General features: G+C 50.9%; 1 protein-coding gene across 1 annotated transcript in view; it reads left to right on the plus strand.

Annotated features, from left to right (window-relative positions):
* ACSS1 (acyl-CoA synthetase short chain family member 1) overlaps positions 1-21,942 on the plus strand; it is a 41,297-nt gene that overhangs the window by 11,803 nt on the left and 7,552 nt on the right. Inside the window, exons 3-8 of the mRNA XM_003801084.3 lie at positions 13,115-13,314; positions 15,364-15,539; positions 16,019-16,171; positions 17,158-17,305; positions 18,498-18,635; positions 20,814-20,906. Coding sequence (XP_003801132.1) covers positions 13,115-13,314; positions 15,364-15,539; positions 16,019-16,171; positions 17,158-17,305; positions 18,498-18,635; positions 20,814-20,906 — 908 coding nt within the window. The remainder of the gene's footprint in view (positions 1-13,114; positions 13,315-15,363; positions 15,540-16,018; positions 16,172-17,157; positions 17,306-18,497; positions 18,636-20,813; positions 20,907-21,942) is intronic.

The raw sequence follows: 21,942 nt of genomic DNA on the forward strand, positions 1-21,942 counted from the left end.
CTTGAATTAACAAGCCAGTTCGGCTGCATGCTTACTTTTGCTATCCCACCTCCATCTGTGCATGGATGGACTTTCTGGAAAGGCACTGGGGGTTGCTGCTGGGGGGCAGGTCTTCAGTAAAAGATGAAAACCCATGTGAAGGTTTGGGGGTATCAAGGAGCTACCTGGACCATCCTCCAGTGGGTCCAGCCATGGCACTCCTGAGGGCTGACTTCCTTCTATCACTGACTCAGGTGCTCTTGGGGCAGGCAGGCCAGGTGTGGTGACCCCCAGGCTGGATGCCAGGGTGTACACTGCGTTAGTATGAAGCAGCCTCAGGCAGTATGTGAGGGGGCCCAGCTGGCTACGGTGTGTGGTTACATGTGAGCCACGCAGGAGTTCTTCGGCCCCCAGCCAGTCTGTGGAAGCCAAGAGCAGTTTCTGCTCCATAGCACCGATGAAGACCTGGGCTAGAGAAAAATTTACAAGTATAGGCAAAGTGTTATTATTCTCTCTCTCTCAAACTAAACAGACGCCAGCCTGAGCAAGAGGAGGACCCTATCTCTATTAAAAATAGAAAAACTAGCCAGGTGTTGTGGTGGGCACCTGTAGTCATAGCTACTCAGGAGTCTGAGACAGGAGCATCACTTGAGCCCAGGAGTTTAAGGTTGCTGTGAGCTATGGTGCCCAGAGCAACAGAGTGAGACTCATTCTCAAAAAGAAAAAATGAAAAATCAAAACAAAAAGACTTAGTTCTAAATGGTTTTGCAGACCTTAGCTAGGCTTGGTACCAGATGACTCTTTCTATTTACTGTTTGAGTGAAAAGTGTACACACAGGTCCTTTGTAATTGCACCTAGTATTTAAAGGGGTTACTTATTTTCCTGGTCATTTTAGACTTTTGACATGAGGTTTTCTTCTCATCTCTAAGTAAGGCCCCCCAGACACTGGTGCCGGCTGTCCTACCAGCAGACTTACACTCTGCCACTGAGCAGAGTGCTTTTCTGCCCCAGTGCCTCATGCAGTGTCCATGAAGGTGCCTCAGGACAGTCACAGGCCCTTGTCAACTGGAAGACCAAAGTCCAGACTCAGATGAGTCTGGGCCCTTTAAAGAAACCCCACGGACTGACAAAGATTGGGGTGCTGGGGTAATGCAGTCTCCTTGGCACCAGGATGCTTGCCTGTGGCGGAGAAGTCTGTGTATCCACAAGCTCCCGGGACAGTCTCTGGTGACCTGGAGACAGGAGCTCCTGACCCTCAGCCTCACATGCCCTCCCGCACCAGGTGGCCTTTGCCCTGTATGCAGCGTATCTGCAGTCTGCACTTCCTCAGGTGCTCGTGGGCGCCGGGCCACAGAAAGAGGCACGTTCTGGGTCAGTGCCATCCTCCTGCTGGCCGGCGACCTTGTGAAGCTGTGTGACGTCCCATGGGCTGATCTTCCCAGCTGTGCAGGGGTGGTTACTGTAACTGAAATGACTCTGGAGTGTGGACACAAGGACGGGAGGGGTATGGTGACTGTGCTGTGGTGTCTGCTGTTCACTGAGTACTTGCTGCTCCAGGGTGCTTAGTCACCATAACTGGGCACTGGTGCAGGACCCTGGGAGGAAGAGGACCCCTCTGGCTGTGGTTTAGTCCAGCTTCCTCCCTCGTGAGTGCAGCTCTCTCTGCTCACTTCCACTGGGAGGGGAAGAGAAGGGGGGGAAGGCCTAGCAGGGGCTTAGGCAACAGTATCAGTGTCCACCTCTCAGAAGATGGCAGTTGTGACCTGATGCCAGAGGCCCAGCACCATCTCCAGCCTTCCTCTGCCCCCTGATGGGCACACCCTGGGCAGGACAGGGGCAGGTGGAGGCTGAGGGGGGTGCAGGTAATCTGGGGCCCCAGAGGCTGTGTGGCCAGACAGCACCCTGGCATGGCTCCCTCCGACTGCCCACCTGTTCTTCCCTAGCAGCTGCCTACTTTAGAAGACTTGTCTTTCTCATTTTAGTTCAAGGTCGCCAATTCTGGAGACCCTGGGGGTGGGCATGTAGAGAAACAAACTCTGTCTTTCAGGAAGGCAGTGATGAGCAGATTATGAGGCTTCAGATTTCTAAGCTAGGGACAGACCTAGGGCTGGTCCCACATCCTCTCAGCCTAGGGGTGAGACCCAAAAGAGAGGAGAGAGCCAGTTGTGGGTGTCAGTGATGGTGTTTGCCTGGGCCCTGGACCCCAGGTATAATTCTAGTCTAAGGCTCTCTGTGAGGGCATGAACTCAAGCTGGCCCCACAGGACAGCATATTTATATATATTTATCTCAAAATACTATGGTGGTACAAATGTTTGGTCACATGTATCAGTTTTGTTATGCTTGAGTCAGGGCTGTAAGTGCTGTCATCACCCAGCACTTGGGCTGAACTCAACGTCCAGGAGCCGGAATTGGGTAGAAACTCTGAGTTCTGTGGAACATACTAGTTTTAAGCCAGAATCTACCTTTCCTTAAGACTTTGGCTGCTGGGAAATGTTTTAAGGCTTCCTATAGATGACTGAATATGCTTCTCTGGGGCAAGCTAAGGGTGTTGGAATTTCATGTTGGAATGGCTTCCCACACTGAGAGTTTATCTTTATGTCCATGGAGATTTCTCTGATGGGGACTTTTTTGAGAATTCTCTGGGGCAAAGTGCGGCAGAGGTTTAATTCCAGGAGTATACATGTAAGCAGATGCTTCTCCTGGAACTGGATCCCTGCTTTGTGAACTCCCTTCTGCCATACAGGGGCCACTGGGGAGTGAGGAGCAGCTGGCTGAGGAGATTGGTGAGCAGGGCGGGGACATGCCTCCGGTGTCACCTCTGGTGCTGGCTGCTGCTTGGAGCTGACAGGCTTTGTGTGTTTCTTTCTCGTTTCTGCAGGCTCTAGACACCGGTTGAGCCTGGCAGCTTTGCTGTGTGCTAGGCTGTGGCATCCCATGGCTCTGGTAGTGTCCAGTTCCTATCAGGACAACTCAGCCAGCACAGAGGCCAGTGGGCAGAAGCTTCTTGCCTGCCCAGAAATGAGGTTTGGCCTGTCTTGTCCCTGCCGTCCTGCTAGGGGGCTCATCTTGTTCCTGTGCCATCTGCCTCCACCTCCTTCCCCCACGCTAGGCAGACACAGAGTGAAGGTGTCACCGTGGGTTAGACTCAGTGTCCAGCACATACAGGAGTGAGCATGCCAAGGTGTAGGTGCCCAGTGTAGCTCTGGGGAGGGGCAGTGGGTGAGGATGGACCAGAACTTGTTCCCTGTAACTGGCCAGCATGGAAGGCTGGGTGGGGGTTCCTGTGCCAGCCCTCCGTCCTCCTGAAGTCACGTGGTCTCACCTCTGTCCAATCTCCTGCCTTGCCACCCTCACCCTGACTGTTGGGGTGAATGATCTAAATTCACATTCTTGGTCGCTCTGGGTTTTAAAGTTCAGGACTGTGATGTCCAGAAAGCTTCGGGAACTGGGGAGTTCACATAGCTAGAAAGGCTGGGATGGGAACTTGGGCTCAACTTTGGCTTAGGGGTTGTGTGAGGAATCTGACTTTTGGTGTTGCCAGGTGTGAATGGGACCCTGCTACCCTGCCGCCCAGACCTCCCACTTCCACATACTTCGTAAACATCACCCCAGCTCTGCACAGTGTGCACTATGTGCCCTGTTGCTGGCCAGGACCATGTCTCCCAGATACCAGGGGTTCCCAGAGGACAAGTGAATACTCATTAGGCTCTGTGCCAGCTGGGAAAGGGGCTGGTCAGTGCCAGGGTGCTCCAAGACCCTATGGAGGGTTGTGAGTCAGCTGCAGGAGGCCGTGAAGTCTCTAGTGTCAGGATGGAGGTGACAGGGCAGTGCTATCTGCTCCTCAGAACAGCCCCCGCTTCATTCTTCTCCTGATCCCCTGTGGCTGTCTTGACCTCATTTGAATGTAGTAACAATACAGAGTTGGGATGGGTGAGCAGTTTGAGAATTTCCCATCAACAATTTTGCCAATTTTCTCTGAGAAGCCTGGAGTGAGGTTTCTGGGCCATTGGCAGATACTGTGGGTTCCTTTGTCCCCTATTAGGGCTGACATAGTCCCATTATCCTTGCTGGTTCTGCGTGGAGGAAGGCTTTGGAGGATAAAAGCCCTGACCAAGGTCGCAAGGCAACGAGAACATGGAGTGTAGAAGAGGTCCTGTGAGCCTACCAGACGTACATGCCTTCAGGATGCCCTATGGTCTTGTCTCCAAATGGGCCAGGGAAATTGGCAGGTGGCATTGGTGATGTGTCTCTAGCTGCAATTTGAGGTGGTGACTTCCCGCCACAGCCATGTCTTGGAGTCCCTGGGGAGGGTCTCTAACAGTCTCGGCCCTGCTTGGCCCTGCTCAGTCAGGATCGTTGGGTGGCCCTGGGAACCTGTATTTGAAAATGCAACCCTGGTAACATGGCTGTACGCCCCTCAGAGACGTGTCTGTTCAGACTCAGCTGCAGGATGGCCCTGTGCTATGTAGCGATGTGTCTGTTGTCACTCAGCTGCGGGACAGCTGCGTGTCCCACAGAAGTGTGTCTGTTGAGACTTAGCTACAGGAGGGGAAAGTCACAGCTGCTCTTAGGCGGAATGGTTCTTAGGGTGGGAGCTTATGGAGCCCTGAGAGGAGGGATGCAGCCTCTGGGAGGACCCTCAGCCCCCTGCTGGCGGGGAGGTGGGTAGGCTGGTATGGATGCAGCGTCCTTGGGCTAGAGCCTTCCAGCAGGCATAAGCTGCGGGAGCATGTACAGTGGCCCTGGGGACAAAGGTCACCTGGAGACAATATGTGAGCCAGCCACATACACTGAAGCTGGCAGGTTCGAGCTCCGCCTGGGCCTGCTAAACAACAATGACAACTACGATTAAAAAAAAAAAAAAATAGCCAGGCATTGTGGCAGGTGCCCATAGTCTCAGCTGCTTGGGAGGCTGAGGCAAGAGAATCACTTAAGCCCAAGAGTTTGAGGTTGCTGTGAGCTGTGATACCATGGCACTCTACCCAGGGTGACATAGTGAGACTCTGTCTCAAAAAATAAAAAAAAGAATTATTTATTGTGAAACGAAGTTATTAAACAAAAGAAATGAAATAAATTATGAATAATTATTGTTTTTATGAAGGGAAAAATCAGTTCCAGTGAACTTTAAAGGTGGCCTCAGGTGGGGTCACAGGCAGTTTTGGGGTGTGGCTGTGAGGAGGGGCAGGCTGCCCTGGGAGTAGGGTGCAGTGGCGGGGTGCATCACCCAGGGCTGGGGCTGGTGTCCAGGAGTAACTGTGCCCATGTCTTCCCACTGCTTTGTCCAGTGAGTCACAGTGGCCACAGTGGCAGGCTGAAATCAGCCACAGTAGAAACATTTACACTGAGATAACTGGCAAGTGCTATGAATCACTGGGGGGACACAGCCCCAGCCACAGCAGGGTACATGGGGGTGATGTTTATTAGGGCTTTAGCCTAACAAAACTGGTTGTTAAACGTTTGCTGGCACAACATTGGGTTACAGGAGCCTCCAGGTCTTTGCCAGAGTTTTGTGCTTTTCCAGGCTGCTGCCAAGACCGGGGCCCCCCTTGGGCCTGGACAGCTGTGCAAGCACCTTGCCCCCTGGGTCTTCACCCCTGTGACTCTGTATGGAGCAAACCTACTCTCCAGGGCTTACTTTCCTCCCAGTGTTAATTTGGAATGTTTTGTAGACTCACAGGAAAGCAAGAGAAATAGGATGATCCCCCACTTGCACCTAGGATCTGGAATTTTCTATGGAAAGTTGGCAGCCCTGAGTGGTGGTGTCACAGCCAAGTGAACCTGTGTAGAGCAACCTAGAGGCCAGACCCATGGCACATGAGACAGTAAACCTGGAGCGGAACCAAAAAACATCCTGTGATTTTTGTTCTTTTTTTAACCACAGGGAAAAGTGAACACTCTTAGAAGGTTAAAACCCACATCCCTTTCCAAATTCCACCAGGGAAAGAACTTCTGCAGCTTTCCCTGGGAGGTAAACAAGTGTGTCCAGCCAGTGGTGAATGTTCTGCCAGGTTGCCAGCTGTTTTCGGGGCTGGCTTCCAGGACTGGTGTCCCCCAGGTGCCCTTGTCTGGCTTTTCAGCCTGTGGGAGCCTCCCACTCCTCAAGCATTGCACCTTGTTCTGCTGGTTTGTGAGCTGGGCCCTGTCTTTCCAGGGGCAGAGCAGGTATCAATCAGCAACGAGGACAGAGCTTATCCTGAATCTGTCCTGCCATTCCCACCCCACAAGGGTTTCTTTCGGGGCTGACTGCATCAGAGAAGGGAAATACCCAAGCAGTGGGATTAGAGCTGGACACACCTGGTTGGAGCCAAACACTGAATCAAGGAGGGAAGTGCTGCCCCCCACCCTGTGTTCTTGGGCTCAGTTTAGCCCCTACAGTGCTTCTGTCACTGGTATTGCTGATTTCCCTTTTGAACATAGTCAGTCTCAGTTTCAGAGCCTTTGGCTCATTCTTAAAATAAATCTATATTAAAAAAGTAAACTGACCCTAAGTAAATGTTATACAAATAGTGGTAGTGTTGGCAGATGGCAAAATTATGAAGTTTGGGAATCCTTACAGTAGGAAATGAGCTGAGAAACCAGTTCAGAGCAAGGCCCTGGGGCCAGGCCTGGGTCTGCACTCTGCCTTGCCTGTACAGAGGAACAGCCTTGAGAGCAGCTTAACTTCTCTGCCTCAGTGTCCCGAGGAGCAGGAAGAAGGGGTCAGAGCCCTGGGTCTGTTACGATAGTGAAATGGGTTCTTATGTGAGGGGCACTGGGTCCATAGCTGTCATTCCAAGGGAAGGCTCTGTGAGGTGGGGCTGGGGAGAAGGCAGGCCGGAAAAGGGGCTGGGGGGAACCAGCCCCCTTGGTGCTGAGGAGGTAGGAAGTGGGAAGGGGGTGGCTGGTGGAGACAGCAAGGTGACACAGTGGGTGATGGGCCTGCCCTCTGGCCTCTCAGAGCTAAGTGCCCAGAGCCTCCAGGCCAGCAGCACCCCGACAGTGGGTGCATCTGCCGTCCTCCAAGGTCCACTTCCATCCTCAGCATCTCCTGCGAGGGCACAGAGGAGGGAGGACCAGGTTGGGGCCTTATGCCGGCACCCACACACACCTGTGAGGTGCATTCACCCTGAGTCGGTGACACAGACACTGAGGCTTACACAAGGCAAATTGGCATTCTGAGTTCTCATTCCTGAGAGGAGGCACTTGAGGTGCCTCCTCTCTTAAGGAATCGTCAGTGTCTTGAACTTTCTTTTTTCCATTTCGTATCCTGTCATTTTTGGCTGGCATTACAGCTGCTGTTTATGGATTGCCTTCAGAGATTTCTGGAAGTTCCCATTTGGTCTCCACAAGCACCTCGGTAGTGGGGTCCCAGAGGTGGGACTATTTCTCTGATCAGTCCTTGTGTAGCCAGCCTCCAGTGAGATTCTCCTCCAGTTCAGTACTTTCAATGGAGTCTAGCAAAACCTCAAGGAAAATTTGTTTTTGCTAAGGAATTTGGAAAACACACAGCTCTAGTGACCCAAAGTTTACTGGTTGGCTTGGAATCACCATTGGCACCTTGCTCCCTGGGAACTGCTCTGTGCCTGGGCCTGCCTTGGCAACGAGCAGCTTTGGGAGCTTTCAAGTGTAAGTTGGGCTCTTGCTTTGTGTTTCCACTGCAGCTTCTCTTTGAGCCACAACCATAAAATCCAGTAATGGCGTGTGACGAATTTCATACTCAGTTTACGAGCCTGTCCCGCTGATTGCCTCGGCTTCCCTCAGTGTAGTAAGTAACAGAGCAAGCAAATTTCATCACTGTTAAATCAGATTTCATGGCGATAGTAATGCCATGGTCAGAGGAACCTGCCGAGAGGGCAGGTTCCGTGACACCCTTCCTGTGAGCAGGGTCTGCCTGGCCATGTGTCCTTCTTAAAGGTGATCTTTGCTTCTGTCCCCACTTCTACCTTCCAGAAACAGTACACTGAAGAAAACAGAAAATTCTAGAGACAGTATAGCAGTACCCTTTCAAGTTATGCATCTAGACCCTGGCAATGACCTCCCCACCACACATACACAGGCTTGGAGCTTTGTGCCTAGTGAAATGGTTACCTGGGTTTATTTCCCTTACTGGCAAAGAAAATGAAATGTATCCATGAGCTGGTCTGTCAGAGAGGTGGCCCTTCCATTTGCTTCTCAGCAGAACATTTTCATGCCAGTATGAAACTGATGTGGCAGCAGCCTCACTCCCTCCAAGGGCAGAAAGGTGCAGGGGGTCACAGGGTGGGAGAGCAGTGGCTTCTAGCTGCCTTGAGCCTGCTGGCTTCTTGTCATTTCACACTTACCTGCTGAGTCCATTTGCTCAACAAATATTTGAGTACCTTCTATGAGGTGGGCTTAGTTTAGATGCTGGGAAGAAGGCAATAAACAAAACCCAAATCCCTGCCCTGTGCTCTCGGGACAGATGGACATCAGGGAGGGTAATTCTATCACCAGTGTGTACTTCATGAACACCCAGAGCCAGAGTAATTGTAGGATGTGAGGAAATCATGCATTTCCGACTTGTTTATTTCCTAAACACAACAAAACACACAAAAAATTTATCTTACACCCTTGGGCTCTTGTCAGGAAACATCTAGGAAGGAAAGATATTTTCTTTCTTTTTTTTTTTTTTTTTTCCTGTTTGGCTGGGGCCGGGTTCAAACCCGCCACCCTCTGTATATGGGGCTGTGCCCTACTCACTAAGCCACAGGAGCCACCGATATTTTCAAATATTAACCATGAAAAAGCAGCTTTGATTGGTAGATGAATAAATAAATAGTGATACATTTCTTCCTCTCTTGTCGCTGAACTCTTTCCAGCTGTTTCCTGTTCTGGACTAATGTCAAATTCTGAGGCTAGAGGGCAAAGGGTGCATTTATGTCTGCTGAGTTCCGGCAGGGGTCGTGTTACTTACAAATACTTGCAGTTAGGTTGTGTCTTTAGCATGGGGTAAATGTTATTCTCCGGTGATGTTAAGAGTTGGCTATACCACGTAGCAGCTCTTCTTCCTTCTCTTAAGACACTGGTTTACTGGTATTAAGCACTGAGACATACAAGGCCAAATTTGTGGTTTTGTGCCCATCACTTGCATATGTCCACACTGAAAGTTTGGCCTCAAGACTCAACATGGTATACACATACCCTGCTCAGGACCTGGACAAGAAATGTTGTATTTCTATTTGGACTTTAATGAGTCATTAAAATCATTTTAATGAGTCAGAAAGCTGCAGGTTCCTGTGTTGGAAAGCTCCCTGGAGAGCTCAGTAAGCTGCAGGCTGTGGCCAGAGCTCTCCCAGCGAGGAGGTGCAGTGTCTTTTTCATACAGAAACAGCAGCATTTGGCTTTGTGGAAATCTTTGAGAAGTCATGAACATTCAAAAACATGCTTTTGAGCAGTTCCTGGGTATCTGGAATGACAGAATCACTCGCACATTTATTTTTCAATGATTTCAAGACCCAGGTTTTTTTTTTTTTGGTGCAGTTTTTGGCCGGAGCTGGGTTTGAACCTGCCACCTCTGGCATATGGGGCCGGCACCCTACTCCTTTGAGCCACAGGTGCCACCCAAGACCCAGGTTTCTTGATCACATTTTCCAAGTCTTGAGAGGATTGCCAGTGAAACATGAGAGTTTAAAGGGACAAATATAGGCTGAGGCGGGTGGATGTTTGAGCCCAGGAGTTTGAGACCAGCCTGAGCAAGAGTGAGACCCCATCTCTAAAAATAGCCAGGCATTGTGGTGGGGATTCTAATCACTTAACATCTTTCCATCACCATCTTGCCATCTCCCCAAAAGACAGAGAAGTGAAGCAGTAGTTAGCTCCATTACCTCTGCCTCAGAAGACACAGGTGCGACCTCTGACTACCTGGGAGGCCCACCCAGACCTCCACTGGCCTGGGCCTCCATCCTCTAGCACTGTGTTTTTCAACCTTTTTTATGTCATAGCATACTTGAACTTGTAGTTTCTGTGGCACACTTAAATTATGTTGATTAAAAAAAAAAAGAGTAGAAAAGGAATATATTTACTGTGTTTGAACTTCTTTCAAAAATAATTTAATTGGCCGGGTGTGGTGGCTCACACCTGTAATCCTAGCAGTCTGGGAGGCTGAGTGGGGTGGATAGCTTGAGCTGATGGGTTCGAGACCAGCCTGAGCATAAAGTGAGAACTTGTCTCTACTATAAATAGAAAAACTGAGGCAAGAGGACTGCTTGAGCCCAAAAGTTGGAGGTTGCTGTGAGCTATGACACCATGGCACTCTACCCAGAGCAACAGCTTGAGACTCTATATCAAAAAAAAAAAAAAAAGAAAGAAAGAAAGAAAAGAAAAATAAATAAATAAAAACAAAAAATAATTTAATTGATGATTGTTAAAAATTTTCATGATACACCTAAGATCATCTCACCACACAGTGGTTGAAAATCACTACTGTAGCACAAAGAAAAAAAAGACATTTCCCCTGCCCTTCCTGACCACTGGCCTGAGGCAGGGATGCAGGTTTTAGTTCTCAAAAAAGTGAGAAGATTTTTAAAACACAGAAAACATTTCTGCTGTTTTTTTGTTTAGGCTGTTCCCTCTATTACAACACCATGGGAATGTGGGGTACACAGTAATCTGGGAAAGGCTTCCAAGAGGACAGGGTGGGGGTGGGGAGAGAATTCAGGAATTTGAACAGCTTCCACTGAATGACAAATTAGATTTATTCTGGGCAGCTTTAAAGGGCTGAGCTAGGACTAAGGGGTGGAATTTGAAGAGCTGCAAATCTTGGTCCAACTTTAAGTAGACTGTTTCGCTATTGAAGTGACAAATAGGCAGCCCAGGAGGTAACCTCTGGCAGTGTTATGTTTAAGCAGTGGCTGGACTGCTGTGGGCTGGAATGTGGCAGCCAGATTCCAGAACCCCAGGGAGGCTGCACTGCCTGACCTTGGAGGAGCCTTCCATGTCCTGGTCTGTGGCTTTGAAAAGTAAATAGGAAGTGGATCTGGCTCTGAGATTTACCTAGATGAACTTCTTTAGCTGAAGCCTCCCTTTTGGACTTAGCAGCAAGAACCCACCTGACCCTCCTCCAGCTCCTGGGCCCTTGTTGAGGACCCTCGGTCCTCCAGGGAACATGTGGTCAGCCTCAGCCTGATCTGTAGACCCTCCCTCAAGGCTGCAGTTCAGCTGTCCAGCGCCAATGGCTGGGTAGCTTCTCCTCCTGTAGGGACAATCCACTCATTCCCTTTGCCCTAATTCTCCTCCCCACAGCCAATCTATCCAGAAAGTTCTCCCTTGCCATCCTTCTCTGCTGCCCTCAGTGACCATACTAGCAAGCTGGGGTGCTCAAAGCCCTGCACACCTTTACACATGCCTCCTCCTCCCCCGTAGGAGGTGTGCTCAGGACGCTTTCCCTTTCACTTGCTTTGTCCATTGTGAAAACCCACTTACCCCTGGGCAGTAGAGTGGGATTTCAGACACCTTAGGAATTAACTGAAATGAGTTAGCTGACTTCTGTCGTTTTAGAAAATGATTTCCAACAAAAGTTTCTAGGAGTTTTCATTTAATAGGAAATACCTATTGAATATTCAGCAAAGTCCCAGGTGTGTCCTGCTTCTCATTAATGTTTGCGACACTTATGGCCCTGGATTCTGTAGAATTTGGTGTTATAGGGGCTATCACATGGTGTTCTTTAATAAAAAATTTAGCAACGAGGGAATGTGGGGCACCACTGAATAGGCGCCTTTGTCCCCTCCTGTGAAAGCTTTGAGAAAAGATGAAATCCCCCATAAGAGGCACGCCGGAGCCAGCCTGGGCAGGGATCTCGGTCGGGTGGGTGACCTGCAGACTGAACTTGGGATTGGTTCTCATATGGTCTCTGCAGCATGGCTTTGGGAAGAAACAAAGGCCTCCTTGAGGCCTCTTTGCCTGAGCTGGGGACCCTTCATTTTCATTCTGCTGTGGTTTCCTGGGCGGTCTCTAGTTGAGCCTCCTTCTTGGGAGCCTTCTCCCTGACTACCCTTTGAACGGAGGGGTACTATGCAAACAGAGTTATAAGGGGCCTTGCAAAGGAGGGTCTGACTCCAGCTGGGCCAGGGTTGGCCCGCTTGGAACTTCCGGGACAGGTGGAGGGCAGGGCAGCATGGGCTGTGGCCAGCCTCAACCAGAGAGAAGGGGCTTTGGTTTCCTCTCTCATTATGCTCATCTGTGTTAGTTTTTTAAATTGCAAATGATTAAGACCAAACATGGGAAAATGGGAAGGACAATTGCTAAGTCCAGACGCAGCAGAACGAGGTGCAGGAACAACCCGGAAGAGAATGTGGTCATTGCTTCCGCTTTCTCTATTTCCTGCCCCACCAGATGACAGGGCCGCACTTTCAGGTTTTCACTGCTGGCTTGGAGTTGAGTATCTCTAACTCTGATTGGGTGGATTTGGGTCATGTGTCAACGCCAAGCCAGTAGAGAGATGCTGCACTCTGGTGGAAAGAACCTTGCCATAAGCCTGACTGGTTCGAGGGTCTGTCCGCATGTGTGGATGTGGCATGGGTGTGGGTGGAGGGGCCTGTGGCAGCTGCCCAGGGCAGCTGCTCTCCATCCTGTCAATGCAATTTAGGGAGAAACCCTCGAGTGCAGGAAGGTGGCTGTGCAGCCTGTCACCTTCCCTCCCCACTCATTGTGGCTTTGCAGAGTTGGAGTCTGTTCTAGGGCCTGGGCCCAGCTCAGGCAGCGTTACTTGGCGCCCTCTGCCTATGTTGGTTCAGACGACTGGCCCTTCCCCTTTCTGCTGAGTGTGTTACTTTTGAGATCTTACTTTTCGGAGGTGAGCCTTTCCAGAAGTGTCTGGAATATGGTGATGTGTTCTTTGGACACTAGCGGTCTCTGGGAAACCCTGCTCTAAGTGCGTGCGATATAGCCCTGTCACCTCAGGAGTGCGCAGTGAATCTGTGTCGATACCAATCTACAAATGTTAAAGACTTTTCTTTCTGGAAAAGAGCTTTCCATGTAGCAAGAGGTCAAGTGCCTCCTACCTTTCTGTTCTGGGCTGGGTGTATGGCACGTGCATTTTGCAGAATTGCTCCACCCTAAACTATGCTGCATTTTGCCACCTACTCCACCCTTCCCCTTCCCCCCTAATCTTGATGGTCTTCTCTTCCCTGTGCTGTAGGGAACTGCTGGAGACCACGTGTCGCCTGGCCAACACATTGAAGAGGCATGGTATCCGCAGAGGGGACCGTGTGGCCATTTACATGCCTGTGTCCCCACTGGCTGTGGCATCAATGCTGGCCTGTGCTAGGATCGGAGCTGTCCACACAGTTGTCTTTGCTGGCTTCAGTGCTGAGTCCTTGGCTGGCAGGATCAATGATGGTGAGCAGGGCATGCGGCAGGGAGGAAGCTGGAGTCCCCTGGTCCTTGTTGGTGGGGGCTTGGCCATCAGGGTGGAGACCTTCAGAGTGGAGGTAGACACTAATTAAAAGTCACAGGCAAATGACACATGCTACCAGAGACAGACACATGGCTGAGTGACATTAGTTCTGCTGCTAAGATCCCAGAGCATTGGATTTAGGTGAAGAAGGGAGGGGAGAGTGCCAGGTGGAGGAGACAACAGAGGTCCAGGTCAAATGGGAGGAGGATCACAGCCTGATGGAGCCAGGCCTGGTGCAGTGCTGGAGGGAAGTGCAGGGTGTGATGAGGCTGGAGGTGAACTGGAAGGTCTCACAGGTCAATGGCTGGAAGCGTTTTGTAGTAAGGAATGAAGAAGTCGGCCTAGAGTTGGGTCAGGGGCCTGGAGTTGGGTCAGTGTCTGCAGGTGGGTCAGTGTCTTCTGGACAGCGTCTGGAGTGCTGCCTCTGTGCTTTTGCTGTTGCCAGAGGGCCCAGTGGCTGCATAGTGGCCCCCGTCTGTGCAGTCTGCTTCCTGCTCTCTCCTGGACAGTCTCCCTGAGCTGGCCTGCCAGGTTCTGAAGACCATTGGGAGTTCTGGTGTCTCACAGGAGACTTGCCTGTGGGTGGTAAACAGAGCTAATAGGCCGAGTTCTCACACCCCTGCTGAGCACCATCTGAAAGAAAGGCTAAAAAGCCTTTCCACTTCCCTTTCTGGATTTCTCACTCCACTTTCAAGGGTTGACACTGCCACTCCTCTCTTTTTCTTCCCGTCTCTTAACCTCTGTAACTTCTACTAAGTGCCAGGAACTGTCTAAGCACTTTGCAAAGGTTAGATGTTCTTTAATTTGCCTTAGTTTTCTTAACTATTATATGAAATAATACTTATATTATTCCTCTCCCCTTTTAAAATTACTTTATAACCATTTTAAAGTGCATAATCCATTGAAATTAAGTATGGTGCAACCCGCATCACTGTCTATTTCTGGAACTTTTCATCACCCCAGGTGGGTGCCTTATACCCATTAACAGGCATTTCCATTTCCTCTGTGTTGTAGCACAAGTCAGTACTTTGTTTCTTTTCATAGCTGAATAATACTATATATTCCAGTGTGGATATACAATGTTTTCTCATCATTGAGTGTGAGTTTAGCTGTGGGCTTTCATAGATGCCCTTTATCTGATTAACTTTCCTTCTGTTGCTGGTTTATTAAGTGCTTTTTATCATGAAAGGGTGTTGGAGTTTGTTAAATGCTTTTTCCGTATCAACTGAGATGTACTTTTTCCCTCTTCATTCTATTAATGTGGTGTATTATGTTGAAGGACTTTTGCATGTTGTTTTCCTGGGGTAAATCCCACTTTTTCAAACTGTATAGTCCTCTTATTATGCTGCTGGGTATAATTTGCTAGCATTTTGCTGAGGACTTTTGCATCATTGTTTGTAAGAGATTTTGGTTTGTAGTTTTCTTGTATCTTTGTATGACTTTAGTATTAGGGTAATGCTGGCTTCATGAAATCAATTTGGAAATACTTGTTTTTTTTTGAAGGATTTTGAGGAAGATTAATGTTAATTTTTCTTTAAATGTGTGGTAGAATTCACTACCCTTGGCCCCTCCTGCAAGTCACCCTGAAAGGCCCTGTCTACACGAGATTGGTTGGGGCATGGCCTCTGGCTGTCCAGCCTCCTTGGTCTCTGCCACCGTGGTTGTGGTGGGTGGTACATGACCCCTTTCCTGTGGGAGGCTCCTGGGAGGTGGAGGCATGTCTGGAGGGGATATTGTCTTCTTGCTGTTGGCTTGAGGGGGATGAGTTGAGCCAAGTAACTTACCTCAACTTATCCTCAGAGCTGGGGGAAGGCCTGGTGCCCAGGGTGGCACCTAAGGTTTGCAAAGCAGGCAGACTCTCACTTTCACTGTGGCTCTTTTGCTCAAGACTTTCTTTATCACACTCTCAGGCCTAGAATGTGCAGCTGTAGGTCAGACCTGAGAGGGTCAGAAGGGGAAGAAACTGATCAGGAATGTGTTGTCTCTGTCAGCTAAGTGCAAGGTGATCATCACCTTCAACCAGGGGCTCCGAGGAGGGCGTGTGGTGGAGCTGAAGAGGATCGTGGATGAGGCTGTGAAGCAATGCCCCACAGTCCAGCATGTCCTAGTGGCTCACAGGACGGACAACAAGGTCCACATGGGCGACCTGGACATCCCTCTTGAGCAGGTGGGTCTTGTGCCTTGTTTGTACGTTTTACAAAAGAGAGGTCATTATTGGGCGAGCTGGGTCTGGGGCTTATTGGGTTGTGGTTCTCGGTCTGGGTCCCCTGATAGTAGCAGGGTTCCCTTGCAGTGCTGGACAGGCTTACCCTTCTGGCTGTGAACAGTGCCTACAGGTGCTCAAACAAGATGTTGGTACAGACAATGCCTGTGGGCAAGTTTCATTGCTGCACACTCTGCAGTCAAAGGGTTAAGTCCTGGCTGGGAAGAAAGACCTGAGCTACCATGTGGGAACAGAAATGACTGTATCCATCCTTGGGAATCTTCTCTGTGTTCGGAGTAGAGTGTGGGCAGACCCAAGAAGGAGAGCTCTGAATCTGGCTGGCTGAGTCTTACAGCAGCCAGTTTGGGATGGGGTGTTTCCAGGGGGCTGATTGAAGGAGAGCGGCTGAGTGCCCGGAATGGGCTGTGTGTTCTTGTTTCCAGGAAATGGACAAGGAGGCCCCTGTGTGTGCCCCAGAGAGTATGGGCAGTGAGGATGTGCTCTTCATGCTGTACACCTCGGGCAGCACCGGCATGCCCAAGGGCATCGTGCACACCCAGGCCGGCTACCTGCTGTACACCGCCCTGACACACAAGGTATGGCCAGCAGGGCCCTGGACAGGTTGGGGAGGGTGCAGAAAACTGCCCATGTCAAATGAGTGGTTAATGGACTGTTATAAGGCAAATGCCACTTTGGCTAAGACATGGAATGTGGCCAGCTTTTCAGCACCCCACTCCACATCCTGTCCCATCTGGTTTTTCCTTTTATAGTTTCGTCATCCAAACGTGTGTCCATGGACACTATAGCTTACCCTTGCACATTAAATACTTTTTTTTTTGAGACAGAGCCTCAAGCTGTCCCCCTGGGTAGATACATTAAATACTTTTGATGGGTCTGTTAAGTCTTTTTTAACTTACAGGTCCCCACCGTCCCTTTCATTTCCTTGTCCTGGCTGTGGTGGTGTCTGCTGTCTGTCCCTGGTGTCTTGTGTTCTGGCTTAAGTCGTTTGTCCTCCGTCCTCTGCGTTTTCTGCTAATGGGCTATTGGATTCTGAGATAGAATTGGGCTCAGATGGGGTCCTTTGACAAGAATGCAGAAGACGAGGTTCTCCTTTCTCATGCTCTTGGAAGCTGAGAATGTTTTGATGCAATTCTTGCCCTTTTTTGTTTTTGTTTTTGCACTTTGTAAGGGTTTCTTAAATTTGCAGCATAAGGTAATGCAGAAAAATGCCTGTATCTTAACTACCCAGCTGGAGGGAATTCCCTGTGCTATGCCCCTGTCCACCCACCTGTGTCACAACCTGGCACAGCTCCTGTCCTGGAAAGCTCTTTGTGTCCCTCGCAGTCTCACCCCAGCCTGTGCCCACTCGCATAGGTCGGCTTTGTCTGCCTTGGAGCTTCTCTGTGGGCTGGCTCAGTACACAGACTTGTGCCTGGCACCCTGCCTTTGGCTGCCGTGTGCGTGCTGAATCCCCTCAGCATGTGCTCGGGCCTCTGCTGGGGCTGCACACGTCTGGGGGTGAGGTGTGGGAGCATGGTGAGAGTGTGGTCAGGCTCCTCATGGCTCCCTGCTGTGCCTGCAGTTTGTGTTTGACCACAAGCCAGGCGACATCTTTGGCTGTGTGGCTGACATTGGCTGGATCACAGGACACAGCTATGTGGTGTACGGACCCCTGTGCAACGGAGCGACCAGTGTTCTTTTTGAGAGTACACCTGTTTATCCTGATGCTGGTGAGCCCCGGCACCCTGTGTGGGACCCTGTGCTGGGAGGGAGCTTGTGGCCTGAGAGGTTCACAGAGGGGGTGGCAGTCTGGGTCCTGGTGTGGGTGTGGTGCTGAGGTCTACTGAGTTGACACTATAGCTCCCAGGAGGACAGGCTGGGTAGTAGTTGGGAGTCTGCCTCTGTGCAGTACACATCTCAAGGCCACCTCCTCCAGTGTTCCTGTCCCTCCAACTCAAGCCAAGTCACTTCCTTACCAGTGTTTCTCTCACATCTTTGGCCACTGGATCCAATCCAGCCCTTCCTCGAAGCCAGAGCCAGCTGCCCAACTTCTCCACTCCCCTAGTCCTGCTGCCTGAGCCTTTGGGGCATCCCCCAGACCACACTGTGTGTGGCCTGGATTCACATCCATTAAATTGAGGTCACTCTGAGGACTTGGGCATGTCTCACTCCCCTGGCGTCTTCTGCCCACACAGCACAATGGCCCCAAATACTTGTTATAATATGATCAAATGATAGTGTTACCTCCCCTTGCTCTGCCCAGAGCCCTTGCTGGAGCACTGCGCAGTGCTGACAGTGGTACACAGGCTTCCTGGTCTCCTCCCCTGCTCTGCCCATCATTTGGTGGCTCCATGTGCTGGAGGACAAAGGTGTGGGGGCAAATGGCCGCAGCTTGGGTGTGATCTTAGGCACCACTTCAGCCACAGGAAGCTCCCTCTGTGTGGAGGGAGCGGTGTGAGCTGTGCAGCTTTGTGGGGATCAGGGCTAGGTGTGCTGGGCACATGGTCCTGCTCCCCAGGACACATGCAGCAGTACTGGCACTGTCAGCACTTCAGAGGTGGGTTAAGTGTGACTGAGTAAAAGTTCTATGTTAATGCCACATGGATTATTTTTTAAAGTTCAGTATTATCCCCTAGTCTACTTTCTTGATGGATCGTGGGAGTTGCCCTGTGTGGATGCAGCCCTCCTCAGCCAGGTGGGGCCTGTGGGTCCAGGCAGTGGGGTAGGGGAGCTGCCATGGGGACGTCCTAGGGGCTCCCTTCCACCTCACATTGCCCTGCCTGGGCAGAGCCCTTTCTTGTGAGTACCTGCCGTGTCTGATGTGCCCTGCACTGGGGAGCTCTCACCTTATTTCCAAATAAGCCTGAAATAGATCCTGTTTGGTGGGCTACCTGCAGAACATGAATTTGGGCCTTTTTGTAGGTCGGTATTGGGAGACAGTGCAGAGGTTAAAGATCAACCAGTTCTATGGCGCCCCGACGGCTGTCCGGCTATTGCTGAAGTACGGAGACACCTGGGTGAAAAAGTATGATCGTTCCTCCCTGCGGACCCTGGGGTCAGGTGAGCAGCCCCCTCTGTGGCAGGAGCAGGTGTGCTTGCCGTACTCCACCAGAGCCAATGCAGGCCTTAGCACACTTGAGTTGTGAAGCTGTGTGACTGTGTACGTGGAGAGTTCACGCATGTCAGACCTGCCCTGGTAGAGACGTGATCCTTTAAGCCTCTCCTAGAGCTGGCAGCTGTAAGCAGTCTGGGGAATATTCCAGACACTTTCTGTGCAGTTGCTGTGTCCAAGTTCTGTAGCTTAATCTTTTTTTTTTTTTTTTTTTTTTGAGACAGAGTTTCACTCTGTCACCCTCAGTATAATGCTGTGGTGTCATAGCTCACAGCAACCTCAAATACTTGGGCTCAAGTGATTCTCTTATCTCAGCCTTCCAAGTAACTGGGACTACAGGCACCTACTACAACGCCTGGCTATTTTTAGAGACAAGGTCTCGCTTTGGCTCAAGCTGGTCTTGAACCTGTGAGCTCAGGTGATCCTTCCCACTTTGGCCTCCCAGAGTGCTAGGACTACAGGCGTGACCCACCAGGCCCGGCCTGTAGCTTAATCTTTATTAGGAATACTTACTGACTGCCTAAATGCAGGGCCACGTAATTCCTATAGGCTGTATGGGATGTCGTTGCATAACTATAACTTACTAAACGTCCCCCACTGTTGGATGTTTGTGTAATAAATATCCTGCACTTCTGCACTACTCTTATTGTAGACATCTCCAGGTAGAGTTCACAGGTTATGTAATTTTAATAGGTATTGCTGAGTCACACAGGAGTGTTTTGGGGCCCTGCTGGGAGGGCGGGGCACCTCAGGCTGCTGTTCTCCCTTCTTCCCTGCTGTATTTCATTTCTGCCTTAGCACTTGTCATTCCTGGTCATCAGGGAAAAGAAGGGTGGGGCTCCTCCATTTCCCTGGGAGGATGCGCCACTTGCCTTGTGGCTTTCACAGAGGAAGCCTGTTCCTGCCAAATGTATCCTCGGGACTAAGTGGGTGCGGTGAGCAGATGACCAGCCATGAGGCTGTCCAGACGAAGGCTAAGAGATGCCACTGCTGGGCAGTGCCCCACACAGCTAGCACCTGTTCAGTGAGGAAGGGGCTGAGGCCCCCCCAGCAGTGTGGTGAGGATGAGATGGAGGGTCTGCATGGAGCATTAATTAATGTGCAGATGGGGAAGTGAGGACCAGTGGAGTGCCCTGCACGAGGGGGCTGAAGACACGCCTTTTCCTCTGATCCTTCCTCTCCCCTTAACAGTAAAATCCTTCTTTCACCCAGGATCAGGGCGCTGGCATCTGGCAAGGGCCTTCTTGCTGCATTGTCCCCTGGCAGAAGGGCGAGAGTGAGTGAGAGGGGGCCAAACTCACCCTCTTACAATGGCCCTGGTCTCACCCATGGGGGTGCAGGCCTGACTTGGGAACAGGTGGTGGCTGTGTGGGGCATGGCCCAGCAGTGGCGTCTCTCAGCCTGTGCCTGGACCGCCTTGTGGCTGGTCACCTGCTCACTGCACCCCCTTTCCTGAGGATGCCTTTGACAGCAATGGTCAATGCCCTGCGTGCTTCCTCTGTGAAAAGCCGCCAGGCAGTTAGTGCATCCTCCTGGGGCCTGATGGCCTCTGACTAGTGCCACAGTGGCACATCGCCACTTGAAATTTGGAAGGATAAACATTCAGACTGCAGCCAGTGGAGTCTGACATTTCTCTCAGCAGGCTGGTGCTGTGGCTGGTCAGGCTGTGTGCTTTTGAGTGTCCTCTGCAACTCAGGGGACCATGATTTGCCTCTGTACTCCAGGCCACGCAGTGCTCAGGGCCCAGGAACTGAGGCAGGAGGATCCCTTGAGTGCAGAAGTTTGAGGTTGCAGTGAGCTATGACACCATGGCACTCTACCCTGGGTGACAGAGTGAGATTCTATCTCAAAAAACAAAGAGAACATCCAAATTGCTCTCCTACTGGGTGTATGAAATCCTGTTCCCTTGCATTCCTGCCCAAGTTTTGATTTTTGACCCTCTAATGGTGGAAGTACTTTGTTGTAATTTGTGTTTCTTTGATGACCGTAAATATGACGTGTCTTGCTGCATTTTCAAGTAATTTTGCATATCTCTCAGAACAATTTTAGAGGTGTTCTTCCCTCAGGATCCTTCCCTTCAGGTGTCAGGTCACTCCCAGTCTAACATCTTTTTCCTCCTGCACTAGTGGGAGAGCCCATCAACTATGAGGCCTGGGACTGGCTGCATAGGGTGGTGGGCGACGGCAGATGCACGATGGTGGATACCTGGTGGCAGACAGGTGAGCCTGTCCTGGGAGGAGTTAAGGCACGCCTGGGGAATGGCAGGGGAGGGGGTTGAGAGTGAGGCTGGGCCTGGAGTTTGAGCTCAGCAGCGGGTGCAAGTGGGCATGCTTGGGTTGATGTGAAGCTGCAGAAAAGCTGGTGTCTGCCCTGAGAGATCACTCAGCCACTCAGCTGCCATTTCCAGCTGTCAGGTGATGTGTTACCATATCTGTGGGCCTTGCCTTCTCCACTGTGAGGTGGCATGTTCTCCCACGCTCTGGGCAGGGGTGAGATGAGGTGATATAGCTGAGGAGTTGCTAGAGCCCTGTGTGTCCTGGGAGCTCAGTTTTCACTCCTCTTCTTAGGGGACCCTTTCAGATGAGGACAGGTCCTGTTGGCTAAGGGATCATGTGCGCATGTTTAAATTTTATTGGGAAAGGCATTTTTTGGGTAACATTTTGTTTGTCATCTCTTCTCTTGGGTATGTGACTTTATTAGGATGTTTGGGGCAAGCGACCACCACCAATACAGTAAGTGTAGCTATCTGAGGTCTGCCTCAGAAAAGCCAGAGCATGAGACATTCTGGTGGCACAGCACTGTCTGTGCAGGGAGGCACAGGACAGAGTCCCACTTGAGCCCCACGGAGCATCTCCCTGCTGTAGGATGGCAGGGGCGGGTGCTGAAGAAACACTGTGAGAGCAGGATGTCTTTGTTGTCCGTGTTGAGTGGACACTGGCCCTGGTGCAGCCTTGTCCTCTGTGTTCCTGTGTGAGTGGACGGGCTTTGCTTTTCCCACTTCACGCCAGGGCCTGGTGCTATAGGGGTCACCTATGCCTGGCTGCGGAACAGCAGAGCTGGGGCTGAACCTGCCACGGGCCCCTCTTGTCTCTGCAGTGGAGGGGACTAGGACCCTCATCTGGTTTGCCTCAGACAAAGGTCCTTGTGCCTCAGACAAGGAAAGTCTCCCATAACCCACTCCAGGTGGGCGCAAGTGCCCTCTGATGGCAGGGCTGGAGGAGCGTGTCACCAGCTCCTGGGCTGATTGGTGCTGTC

This window comes from Otolemur garnettii, unplaced genomic scaffold, assembly GCF_000181295.1.
Source record: "Otolemur garnettii isolate 467f Iridium unplaced genomic scaffold, OtoGar3 scaffold00197, whole genome shotgun sequence".
In the NCBI taxonomy this organism is placed as follows: domain Eukaryota; kingdom Metazoa; phylum Chordata; class Mammalia; order Primates; family Galagidae; genus Otolemur; species Otolemur garnettii.